The sequence below is a fragment of the Heptranchias perlo genome, chromosome 40 (genome assembly GCF_035084215.1).
Source record: "Heptranchias perlo isolate sHepPer1 chromosome 40, sHepPer1.hap1, whole genome shotgun sequence".
In the NCBI taxonomy this organism is placed as follows: domain Eukaryota; kingdom Metazoa; phylum Chordata; class Chondrichthyes; order Hexanchiformes; family Hexanchidae; genus Heptranchias; species Heptranchias perlo.
This window is the reverse complement of record NC_090364.1, coordinates 9033077-9046540: the sequence shown is the minus strand read 5'-3', so window position 1 is coordinate 9046540 and position 13464 is coordinate 9033077. Positions and strand designations below refer to the sequence as shown.

The following is a 13464-nucleotide window of genomic DNA, read 5'->3' as shown; positions in this document are numbered from 1 at the left end:
ATTCTGCATAATTCTAGATCTGCTCTGATGTCACACGCTGCCAGCTTATTACTAAATCCAGGATACTACACATCTGTTGTAATATGTGAGAACCATACAGAGAGAGAGAGAGCGAGCAAGAATTAAAGAATGGGAAAGGAAGCATACACAGTTACAGTCCATCACCGGCATCTCCACATCACAGTTACAGTGAGACACAGGCCCAATTTTTTAAAGCTTTTTGTCTGTGAGCAGTACCATGGGATATCATAAAGTGAAACCAAAAAAAAGAATGGTGATTGATTCAATGTTTCTTACCATTTTTTTAAAAATGAGACTGACTTTTGTTTCCAGAGATAACCTCTCCAGATTCCCCCTGGGGCTGTGAGTCACATTTGTGTCAGCCTGGGTTATCTGTACTCTGATGACAAGGCTAGGTGTGAAAAGAGTTCTCGGTTGTATTGGTACCCATTTTGGTAGGGCGAGCGCTGCTTGAGGGCATTTTTTACAAGTTGGTTCACTGTCTGGGGATTTATTTAGGACCCTACAAATGGGATGAGTATTCAGCCCAACAAAACCTGTTTCTTCCACAGTCCTTGTTATGGAGTCTCTCCAACTCTTTGACTCTTCAGTGAGTTTTCCTTCTCATATTTATTTTTTATTGTACCTTAATCTTTTTTCCCCTCTTTCTTTGTTCCATTTCTTTTCTCTGTTCCTCTTTCGGACACAGGTTACACTGTGCCCTGGAGATCACCATTCTGAATGAGGTTGTGAGACACTGAAGGCTAATCTGTCTCATTGCCCTTGTCCTCTTGTTACAGATATGCGACATGGCCCTACAGCTTGTTTAAGGAACTGTGTATTCCTGGACCTCCACCAATGCTATTCCTTGGGTCAATCCCATACATCTACCGAAAGGTGAGGATTTAAACAGAAGAAAAAAAAAGGCCCTGGAGATGTCAGATCAGCACGCAATAGCATACGTGGAGTATCCAGAGTTTTGTCTCCACTGTGACTTGTAAGAACGTAGAACATAAGAACTAGGAGCAGGAGTAGGCCATACAGCCCCTCGAGCCTGCTCCTCCATTCAATAAGATCATGGCTGATCTTCAACCTCAACTCCACTTTCCCACCTGATCCCCATATCCCTTGATTCCCTTAGTGCCCAAAAGTCTATCGATCTCAGTCTTGAATATACTCTACGACTCAGCATCCACAGCCCTCTGGGGTAGAGAATTCCAAAGATTCACCACCCACTGAGTGAAGAAATTCCTCCTCATCTCAGTTCTAAATCTCCCACCCCTTATCCTGAGACTATGCCCCCTAGTTCTAGACTATCCAGCCAGGGGAAACAGCTTCTCCTCATCTACCCTGTCAAGCCCTCTAAGAATTTTATATGTTTCAATGAGATCACCCCTCATTCTTCTAAACTCCAGAGAATATAGGCCCATTCTTCTCAATCTCTCCTCATAGGACAACCCTCTCATCCCAGGAATCAATCTGGACTTGTGTGACTCTAGGAGGACTATGCCTTCAGTCTGCAGCCTCTTAAGCCTCTTTCATCAGTTATCCAGGGGATGCTTCAACCTGTGAGCACTTGGGACCTCCTTGAGGACGTTGAGAAGATTGAAGTATGCTGCAGTCAACCTCCAAAATAAAGTATTTTTTTATATGTGTGTGTGTGTACAGAGAGGAATGCTAATTTTAGAGAAACACCAACACCACCGTAAGGCTATTATGAATTTTTAAAAATGTTTATCTTCCCAATCACTTTCCCCCCCTTCCAAGCTCCTGTGCCTCTGACACAGCTTTGCCAGTTGAGACTCCCACTAGTGGTCGGAGGTGCCAGCTGCAATGGTGTCTCTGTTTATCGGAACCTCAGCAGGACTAGATTTCTTCCGACTGTTTCTTACAAAGAAGCACACGTTAGGAATTTTCCTCCATGACAATGATCCCACAGTAATTGAGGCAAGGGAGGGGGGCTTTACGCTTGCTTGTGGCTCTTGATGCTGTCTCTGGGTCAGCTCGTCTGGAGGGAGGTACAACATCGCTGCTGTAGGCCTTAGGCTCCTACAGCAGGACAGTGCGGTCAACTGTTCTCATGCTCTGTAACCCAAATTTTCCTTTTCTTACCTGCAGGACATTCACATTGTAGACCTGGAATGCTACAACACATTTGGCAATATCTGGGGGTAAGACAATTTGTACTTAGCTGAAATAAAAAAACAGAAATACGCAAGTCAGTGGGCATCTGTAAGTAGAAAAGTCAGGTTATTGGCATTTCAGGCGTACAACCTTCATCGGAACGGAAAGATAGACGGGCACTTTAGTAAGTTTGGAAAAAGGAGAGAATCAGCCGTTACACCAATCACAAAATGGGAGTAAGTGAGTTGAATGATTCAACTGCTTAATTGGAATCTGTTAGATGATAGAAAAGGTCATCGGTGAGATAATGGAGAGGCACTAAAAGGTGAAAAGAATGTAGAGACTATTTTTGTTTGACTTCCCTTTCCTACATGCACTGGTTCCTTTGCGTAAGAGGATATAGCAGACAAGGTCCTCAATAGCCCAGCAGCCAGTGCTACTGAATAGCAGTCATTTGACATGACACTACCCTCTGTTACGAACATACGAATTAAGAGCAGGAGTAGGCCATTCGGCCCCTCGAGCCTGCTCTGCCATTTGATAAGATCATGGCTGATCTGATTGCGACCTCAACCCTACTTTCCCGTCTACCTGCTATAACCTTTGGCTCCCTTGTTAATCAGGAATCTATCTAACTCAGCCTTAAAAATATTCAATGACCCTGCCTCCACCGCTCACTGGGGAAGGGAGTTCCATAGACTCACGACCCTCCGAGAGAAAACATTTCTCCTCATCTCCGTCTTGCATGGGAGACCCCTTATTTTTAAACTGTGGCCCCTAGTTCTAGTCTCTCCCACAAGGGAAAACATCCCCTCAGCGTCTACCCCTTCTAGTCCCCTCAGGATCTTATACGTTTCAATAAGATCACCTCTCATTCTTCTAAACTCCAATGTATCAAGATGAGGATGGCCAACTTGTTTTTTTAGTTGATCATAAACCAAACAGAGGAATAGTTGAAAAATGCTGAAGTTTGTTTTTGCAGCGGAGAAATTTAGAGCTCGAGGCACACAAGTCAATTTTTCCATTTTGTCCCCTCTCAGCAGGACAGGAGGCTAAGTTTGAACAGTGGAGATGTGAGGATCAATAAATATTGTGGAGTTTTAATTCATTACCCTTGGGGATCTGGGACCATTTCTGTCGAACTTTACCTCAGGAGATTAAATGGATGGGTAGAGTCCACGATAGAGTAGATTGTACACGGCCTGTCAAAGGAGCGAACATGATGGGCTGAATGGTCTTTACTTTGTCTATGCTTCTGTATGTTCTAAATGTTACTGCTTGGTCTGTACATACAAATATGGGAATTTCTAGGAGATTGTGTAGAAAATTCATTCAGAGGGTGGTGAACCTGTGGAATTCTCTACCACACAAGGCAGTGGAGGCCAAGTCATTAAATATATTCAAGAAGGAGATAGATATATTTCTTAATGCTAAAGGGATCAAGGGATATGGGGGAAAAGCGGGAACAGGGTACTGAGTTAGACGATCAGCCATGATCATTTTGAATGGCGGAGCAGGCCCGAAGGGCCGAATGGCCAACTCTTGCTCCTATCTTCTATGTTTCTATGTTTCTATTGTGTGATTGATAAAACTTTAGGGGGAAATGACTCTGCTGAATCCTTGTAGCCAGCCTCCTGCCATCTGCCAGTCTGGGTGCTGGGATCCATTGGGCATTTGATGGGTGAGGGCAGACACTTAACAAAATTGCATGAGCCCAGTGTTTAGGACTTCATGATCATGTATTGATGGGGAGGGGTTATTAACTTTGGTGGGGGTTGGGTGGCTGTGCCCCCTGTGTTTCCCTAGTAGACTGGTGAACATTCATTGGAATACGCATATACAACTATAACATCAAACTCTTTTATGTGTGTCAGATTGGCTCAGTGTGTAGCATTCCGCTCAGTGTCAAAATATTGTAGGTTTGAGCCTCATACTGGGACTTGAGACCTAGACTGACTTACCATGGGCAAAGCCATTGGAGGTTGAAGAATTTCTCAAATGATTGCAGTGATTTTGGGGGGGGGGAGGGGGGAGCAGGAGTTGGAGAAGTTATAATGGTTTGATTCTGGAATGTCCAAATTCCGTTTTTCTCTTTGGCATAGCGCAGTGATGGCAGGTGAAATGGATTGGTTTATTTGTAATGCCAATGGCACTCAATCAACACAAACTTACAGAGGTGGCAATGTCTCTTCCTAGTGCTATATTGATATTTAACTCTGCAATTGTACCAGCGTTCTTTGTGATCATGTTTTGTGTTTTCTTCTCTCTCTCCTCCAGTACTTTATAGAATCATACTGCACAGAAGGAGGCCATTCGGCCCATCAGGTCTGTGCCAGCTCTTTGAAAGAGCTTTCCAATTAGTCCCACTCCCCCTGCTCGTTCCCCATAGCCCTGCAACCTTTTCCCCTTCAAGTTATTTATCCAATTCATTTTGAAAGTTCCGATTGAATCTGCTTCCACCGCCCTTTCAGGCAGCGCATTCCAGATCAGAACAACTCGCTGCGTAAAAAAAATTCTCCTCATCTCCCCTCTGGTTCTTGTGCCAATGACCTTAAATCTGCGTCCTCTGGTTACCGACCCTCCTGCCAGTGGAAACAGTTTCTCCCTATTTCCCCTATCAAAACCCCTCATGATTTTGAACACCTCGATTAAATCTCTCCTTAACCATCCTCTTCTTCTTTGAAGGGCTGATTTTGCTTGTGTAGATACCTTGATCGCCAAACTTGCCTAATGGGTACCTGGCCCTTATTTTCTCACCTGTTTCGATCTCACCCACGTGCCCTTGACAAACTGAGAGCATGGACTCCCAGGGCTCGTTCCAAAGGTGGCTTTGAAGGAAGCCAAACTCTGTGACTCAGTGAAAGAATGCTATGGGCCACCAATGCCCCTTCCTACTATTTAGCCTGTGTTTATATTTCTTTCCTTCAATTAAACCATGTGCTTTTTTAATATCAAAAAACAAACAGGTTGTACCTGGGACGCCAAGCTTTCCTTGTGCTCACTGACACCGAAATTATCCACAAGGTGTTTATTGAAGATCATTGTGAGATATTCAGCAACGCAAGAGTAAGTTAAGACTTTCCGTGATTCACTTACCCTCTCCCCAGTGCTCCCAATGTTTCTTTCATGGGGAATTCCTATCTCTGACTCTCGGGCAGTATTATCAGTCCAGCCCTCCGGAACTTTACATATGGTGAAAGGGCAGGCTATTGATTTCTAAGATGTGTGGAATGGTTTGGCGGTTTTGAGCTGAATCGGTAACTTTAGAGGAATTGCAATACATCAAAAGTCAAGATCTGAAAGTCGAGGAGAGATATTAGGTGGCTTGACTTCTTGGGGTCCTCCTGCTCTCCTGGCACATGCTGGGAGCACACATTGGAAAACACCACACTCCCAGCCTGTGGTTTTCTATCCATTAACTTTAATGGCTGCAAAATCTCTGGCCCGGGAATGAGAAATTTCCTGAGATGTGCAGCAAGAATGGAGCAATGGAATTTTATTCTCAAAAAAAAAGATGGTGAGGAGGGGGTTTCCCATGTGCCAGACGTCAGGAGGTAAAAGTATTCATCGATTAGTGAGTACACTACTCTAACACACCAGTCCAACTGGCGTAAATTGACTGCTTTGGCTGTTTTTTTTCCACCCTTTTTAAAGAAAGAAAGACTTGCATTTATATAGCACCTTTCTCAGGACGTCCCAGAGAGCTCTACAGCCAATTAAGTACTTTTTTGAAGTGTAGTCACTGTTGTAATGTAGGAAACGCAGTAGCCAATTTGCGCACAGCAAGATCCCACAAACAGGCAATATGATAAATGATCAGATAATCTGTTTTTAGGTGTCGGTTGAGGGATAAATATTGGCCAGGACACCTGGGAGATCTCTCCTGCTCTTCTTCGAAATAGTGCCATGGGATCTTTTACGTCGACCTGAGAGGGCAGACAGGGCCCCGGTTTAACGTCTCATCGGAAAGGCGGCACCTCCGACAGTGCAGCACTCCCTCAGTACTAACTGCAATGACTACACTTCAAAAGTAATTAATTGGCTGTAAAGTGCTTTGGGACATCCTGAGGTTGTGAAAGGCGCTATATAAATGCAAGATCATCCTTTCTTCTTTATGTCATTAGAAATGCTGAATAAAATGAGTCTCTCGCTCCCTCCTGTTCTCACTCTGTCTCTCATGCGTGCACTCTCTTACGCACTCTTCCTCACTTTGATGGTCTCTTCATTTCTTTCTTCTCCATCTCTCTGATTCAATTTTTGTTTTCACTTTCCCCTTTCTCCCTCAGACGCACCGATCTCAGTACCCATTCAGTGAGAGTTTCTTTCAGGCGGATGACAATGACTGGCGGAGAATTCACCAGATCCTGACACCAGGCTTCGGTTCCACCCACCTGAGACAGGTTTGTGCTGCGTCCTATTCCCCGAGATTTCGCTTCTTGCTCGTTCACACCTTTGCCCTGTCAGTCAGGCATTGCACTGACCCTTTGCTAAACCCTTTCCTCTGGAGCTTCCTGATGAAACACAAGGGCCCCTATTTTAACTCCCCTTACCTGGCGGAAACCAGACAGGAGAGGAAGTTAAAATAAGGGCAGCGACTTGCCCCTCTTTTTGAGCAGGCGAATGGGGCACCCGCACAGGAAGGCAGCGGAATCCATCTTTACATATGGAGATCCTCCAACTCAGTCAGGTCCCAATGACATCATCGGGACCTGACTCCAATTTTAGTTGGAGGACTGAGCGGGGGAGCAGTGATGGCTTCTTCACTAGGCTACACCTCTTAGGAGGGGAATCGTGGGCCGGAAGAGGCCCAGGCGGGTAAGTTTTTAAGTATTATTTTGAGGTTTCCTTGTGGGCCAGGAGGAGCAGGCTTCCCCCTCCCCCGCCCTCATCCCATCCCCTCACCACTCACCTGACTGCCGGGGACCGCTCTTAAGGGAGTCTGGGGGAATCATCCAGGCTTCAAACTCTTAGTTGTTTCCGGTTGAGTCCGCTTTGGGGCTTGGGTGCACCGTTCCTCCCTCCCCCCCGCCGCCGCCCCCCATTAAAATTGGGCCAAGGGCTCTTCAGACCCTCTTCTCCTTAACCAGAGACCTCAAACAAATAACTTGAAAGAAAGTGTTGAAAGGGGAGAAAATTAAGGAAGCACTGTCCATTCCCCACAAAAACTGCCAGTTTGAGTATGATAAATTTAGAGATATTCATAGGAACAGGAGTAGGCCATTCAGCCCCTCGTGCCTGCTCCGCCATTTGATAAGATCATGGCTGATCTGTGATCTAACTCCATATACCCGCCTTTGGCCCATATCCCTTAATACCTTTGGTTGCCAAAAAGCTATCTATCTCACATTTAAATTTAGCAATTGAGCTAGTATCAATTGCCATTTGCGGAAGAGAGTTCCAAACTTCTACCACCCTTTGTGTGTAGAAATGTTTTCTAATCTCGTTCCTGAAAGGTCTGGCTCTAAGTTTTAGACTGTGCCCCCTACTCCTAAAATCCCCAACCAGTGGAAATAGTTTCTCTCTATCCACCCTATCTGTTCCCCTTAATATCTTATAATCCCTTAATACCAGCAAGTACCCGTTAGATCATGACTGAACTGAGTGATTCTGCTACATTGGGTTTGTAAGCTGGATTTAATAATGTAATAATTCTGTACTACTAGATTAGGGGTTAACTCCTGAGGCTGCACACACAAAGCTTTTATAACAGTAAGCCATTAGCCTGAAACCATTCTGTTTGTCCATCAGATTTTCCTCAAGATCACAAGTCAGCTTAAGCTCACACAATAATCATTTGAAGTGTTGGCCATCTCGAGGGGACAGTTCTTTATAAACTCAAACTAGTGGCATTGTGAGAGGTGGCTCCTTAACACCTGGTTGTCCGAGGTGTTGTTCTATTTCATTCACGCGGCAGGTGACGTAAGTCAGGCAGACTCTTGGGAGTCCAGCGTCAAAGGGTAGAGAATTTGTTTGACCGCTGTTTCCGAGTGCCTCCAGAAAAGGGGTGGATTCTTGATTGGCTGGAGCCCTCTGAGATTGCTGACTCAGAGGCTGCACCTGACAAGACGCAAAGAGGACTGTTCACAGAGTAAATGTGCTCAAGTCCTGGAAGTGGGGCTTGATCCACAGTCATCAGGCTCAGGGACACAAGTGCTGCTAACTGAATTAGGCCGACCCGCGACCTCTAACACCTAGAAGATCAAGAGCAGCAGGCGCATGGGAACAACACCCCCTGCACGTTCCCCTCCAAGTCACACACCATCCCGACTTGGAAATATATCGCCGTTCCTTCATCGTCGCTGGGTCAAAATCCTGGAACTCCCTACCTAACGGCACTGTGGGAGAACCTTCACCACACGGACTGCAGTGGTTCAAGAAGGCGGCTCACCACCACCTTCTCAAGGGCAATTAGGGATGGGCAATAAATGCTGGCCTTGCCAGCAACGCCCACGTCCCATGAATGAATTAAAAAAAATCAGGCTGAGTTAGAGAGGCAATAAATATATTGTACAAAAAAAAAGTTAAAGGTGTGGTCTCAGGTACGGTGGAGCTAGTACTCTGTTCTGGTGCCTCTGAGGCCTGATTTTGAATGCAGCTCGTACTGCTTTTGCTTTTTCTGATTGCACGGGTCCCATATCTCAAATCAACTTTCTAGTCAGTATGGGTCCACGGCACCAAACTCGCTCAGATAGCCCACAAGGATGGCTGATGTGGAAAATTAATGTTACACCCAGGTTATAGTTAGAGCAGGGCAGAGTAGAGGGTGATTTACTCTGCATCTAACCCATCATATACTTGACGGGACAGTGCTTGGTACTGACACGATAAGCAAAGGAATACGTACAGGCTTAGTGCAATTTAAGAAGTTCTTGCTTTACACTTTTTAGTCCATGGAATAAACCGTCACCTGATGCAGTCAATGTGGACTTGGTTAGAACAGACTATCACTGTGTAGTGAATGTGAGTGATTGGTATAGACTATCACTCAGTGCACTCAATGTGGACTTGGTTGCTGTAGACTGTCACTTGACCCAATAAATATGGACTCAGTTGAATCATTCCAAAACAAATTAAAGGCTGGTTGAATGGAGGTTAGTCCTGTACGTGAATCTAAACAATGGGCTGTTCCAGATGGGCTAGGCCAAACCTTCTTAGTGATTTTTAAAGGGATCCTAATGACGATATTATTGAAAAAGAATTATGAAGAATAGACTCCTGAGATTGTTATGTGGATGGTCCCGATCGCCTGGTTTTACAGGTGGCCTGGTTTTGTGGGTGGCCCCTCGCTCCTGGTTTTGTGGACGATCCCTCGCTCCTGGTTTTGTGGGTGGCCCCTTGTTCCTGGATTTGTGGACGATCCCTCTCCTGGTTTTGTGGATAGCCCCTCTCTCCTGGTTTTGCGGGTGGCCCCCACTTCTGGTTTTGGGGGTGGCCCCAATCCTGGTTTTGCGGGTGACCCCAATCCTGGTTTTGCGGGTGACCCCAATCCTGGTTTTGCGGGTGGCCCCAATCCTGGTTTTGCGAGTGACCCCAATCCTGGTTTTGCGGGTGCCCCAATCCTGGTTTTGCGAGTGGCCCCAATCCTGGTTTTGCGAGTGGCCCCAATCCTGGTTTTGCGGGTGACCCCAATCCTGGTTTTGCGGGTGGCCCCAATCCTGGTTTTGCGAGTGTCCCCAATCCTGGTTTTGCGGGTGCCCCAATCTTGGTTTTGCGAGTGGCCCCAATCCTGGTTTTGCGAGTGGCCCCAATCCTGGTTTTGCGGGTGACCCCAATCCTGGTTTTGCGAGTGGCCCCAATCCTGGTTTTGCGGGTGGCCCCGATCCTGGTTTTGCGGGTGGCCCCGATCCTGGTTTTGCGGGTGGCCCCGATCCTGGTTTTGCGGGTGGCCCCAATCCTGGTTTTGCGGATGGCCCCGATCCTGGTTTTGCGGGTGGCCCCAATCCTGGTTTTGCGGGTGGCCCCGATCCTGGTTTTGCGGGAGGCCCCGATCCTGGTTTTGCGGGTGGCCTCGATCCTGGTTTTGCGGGTGGCCCCGATCCTGGTTTTGCGGGTGGCCCCGATCCTGGTTTTGCGAGTGGCCCCAATCCTGGTTTTGCGAGTGGCCCCGATCCTGGTTTTGCGGGTGGCCCCCATCCTGGTTTTGCGGATGGCCCCGATCCTGGTTTTGCGGGTGGCCCCGATCCTGGTTTTGCGGGTGGCCCCGATCCTGGTTTTGCGGGTGGCCCCGATCCTGGTTTTGCGGGTGGCCCCGATCCTGGTTTTGCGGGTGGCCCCGATCCTGGTTTTGCGGGTGGCCCCGATCCTGGTTTTGCGAGTGGCCCCGATCCTGGTTTTTGCGAGTGGCCCCGATCCTGGTTTTGCGGGTGGCCCCAATCCTGGTTTTGCGGGTGGCCCCAATCCTGGTTTTGCGGGTGGCCCCAATCCTGGTTTTGCGGGTGACCCCAATCCTGGTTTTGCGAGTGACCCCAATCCTGGTTTTGCGGGTGACCCCAATCCTGGTTTTGCGGGTGGCCCCAATCCTGGTTTTGCGGGTGGCCCCAATCCTGGTTTTGCGGATGGCCCCGATCTCTTGCTTTTTATGATCCTTCCTTGCTCTTCTCATTTGCTGGATGGCCCTTTTACCTGTTTTTCAGATGTTTCCACTTGTGGTTACAAATGCTGATGGCCTAGTGCAACACTTTGGAAAATCCTACAGAGAGGGCAAGCCTGTCACTGTGAGAGAGTGAGTACAATTCATCTTGCACAACTTTTGGACCTCAGTTTATATTTGGGATGAGAGTACCATTGCATTATTTACATTTACAATGGAGAGTAAAAATCGGGACGGGTGTAAAACGGGCAGCCAGTCCGAGCCCGTTAGTTTCCCGCCGGGCGGGTTAGGTCAAAATAACTCCCCAAAGTGTGAGAGGGACGATCTAACCTGCTGCAGCCCACTCCCATGGTCCTGGCTGATTTCTTTTCTTCTTTAATGCAGGGCTGTTGAGGCCAATTGTGGACGCCTGAGACTTCACTGGCTCCGATCAATAAACTGGGAAACAAAGCTGGGATCTTTTTTGTCTCTTTGGCTTAATACTCACACTGGGCAGTGCCTTTACTTACAGAGCCATTGGGGACACTTTTTTTGAAGATAATGAGCCTTATCAAACTGGGACCTTTTTCTTATCATAGGATTTTACAGCACAGAAGGAGGTCATTTGGCCCATCGTGCCTGTGCCGGCCCTTTGAAAGACCTGTCCAATTTAGTCCCACAACCCAGCTTTTTCCCCAAATTAGTTCTCTCCAAGTACATGTCCAATTGCCTTTTGAAAGTTCCTCTGGAATCTGCTTCCATCACTCTTTCAGGTAGTGCATTCCAAATCTTAACAACTCTCTGTGTGAAAACATTTCTCCTCATTTCCCCTCTCGTTCTTTTGCCAATTATTTTAAATCTGTGACCTCTAGTTACCGACCCACTTGACAGAGGAATTAGTTTCTCCCCACTTGCTCTATCAAAACCCCTCATAATTTTGAATACCTCTATTAGGTCTCCCCTTAACCTTCTCTGCTCGAAGGAGAACAATCCCAGTTTCTCCAGTCTCTCCACATAACTGAAGTCCCTCATCCCTGGTACCATTCCAACAAATCTCCTCTGCAGCCTCTCCAAGGCCTTGACATCCTTTGTAAAATGTGAGGCCCAGAATTGTACACAATACACCAGCTGAGGCCCAGCCAGTGATTTGTAAAGGTTTAGCATGACTTCCTTGTTTTTGTATTCAATACCCCCATTTACAAAGCCAAGTATCTCATACACTTTCTTAACCGCCTTATCAACTTGCCCCTACCACCTTCAAAGATTTGTGAATATGCATCCCCAGGTCCCTCTACTTTGATGTTTGGTCTCTTTTTTTTAAAGGTTATTTGCCCAGTATGCTCGGAATGTCCTTATGATGTCGGTCTTCGATCTGGATGTTAACAAACAGGGCAGCGGGAGTCACGCATTCATTCATTACTGGGATCTCCTGCTTCGAGCCCACAATAGATATTCCACCATCTCCGTGACATGTGGGTAATGTATATGCAACATGTACAAGGCCTACACTGGCTGCTTAGCAACACGTCAGTGCATTTAGTTGATGGTTGATGGCTGTCTGTGCTCTAAAGAGGAATAGGCAGGAGTAGTGTTCCCAGTTATAGGAACATAGGAACAGGAGCAGGCCATTCAGCCCCTCGTGCCTGCTCCGCCATTTGATAAGATCATGGCTGATCTGTGATCTAACTCCATATACCTGCCTTTGGCCCATATCCCTTAATACCTTTGGTTGCCAAAAAGCTATCTATCTCACATTTAAATTTAGCAATTGAGCTAGTATCAATTGCCATTTGCGGAAGAGAGTTCCAAACTTCTACCACCCTTTGTGTGTAGAAATGTTTTCTAATCTCGCTCCTGAAAGGTCTGGCTCTAATTTTTAGACTGTGCCCCCTACTCCTAAAATCCCCAACCAGCGGAAATAGTTTCTCTCTATCCACCCTATCTGTTCCCCTTAATATCTTATAAACTTCAGTTATTAAAAAGAATCTCATTCGGATTAGTGTTCCCATAACTACAAGAATTCCTGAATGACAGAGGAAATGACATCTCTGTACAGGGAATGCAAAGATGTACAGGTACATTCTAAAGGAAGAGGCAAGTTCTGGAGTCCTGCTAATAGTTCAATAAGGGGATACAGTGTTCTTAAAACTGGACAACGTAAGCAGGCATCACCAAACTAATGAGGAGTGAGCCTTTTGCTCTGTGGTAGCGCTCCCGCCTCTGAGTCAGAAGGTGCGGGGTTCGAGCCCCACTCCAGACAGTCCTGGCGAGTGGAGACTGGAGCTCTGAATTCTGGGATCCTCATGTCCGGTGGGTATGGGTGGCCCCCACTCATCGTATGGGTTGTGGGAGACCATAAGACCCTCCCGCCGTATAGGACTAACCCACCCTGTCAGCTGGGATAAAGATGGTTACGGCCAGGGAAGGAGTTTTCACCTCAGACCGTTAATCAGCCCGCGAATCCTTCCGCTGCTTCACGCTGTTCTCCAAGGGAAGAGTGCGAAGATACAAAAAACAAACCAAAGCAGCAAATTTGAATGGCTGGGCCCCATGATGGAAGTGGCACTCGTCGGTTAATGACCTGTCTCAGCTGGGTGGGACAGTGTATTTTCTTTTGAGATGGGCACTCTCCGTTCATCATGGAGCCAAGACAGTGAGCATCAGTAGGCTGTTTGAACGTCACAAATTGCACTGAGGGAATGTGATCTTGGGCAAGCTGAGAGGTTATCCTTATCAGGAAAGGCTGAACAGACTGGGACCCTCTTCTCTAG

General features: G+C 46.9%; 1 protein-coding gene across 1 annotated transcript in view; it reads left to right on the top strand.

The window, feature by feature from the left end:
- Positions 1 to 13464, top strand: part of LOC137305422 (cytochrome P450 3A24-like) — a 32229-nt gene that overhangs the window by 4740 nt on the left and 14025 nt on the right. Inside the window, exons 4-9 of the mRNA XM_067974250.1 lie at positions 801 to 897; positions 2119 to 2171; positions 5091 to 5190; positions 6411 to 6524; positions 10758 to 10846; positions 12017 to 12165. Of these exons, the coding sequence (XP_067830351.1) occupies positions 801 to 897; positions 2119 to 2171; positions 5091 to 5190; positions 6411 to 6524; positions 10758 to 10846; positions 12017 to 12165 (602 nt within the window). The remainder of the gene's footprint in view (positions 1 to 800; positions 898 to 2118; positions 2172 to 5090; positions 5191 to 6410; positions 6525 to 10757; positions 10847 to 12016; positions 12166 to 13464) is intronic.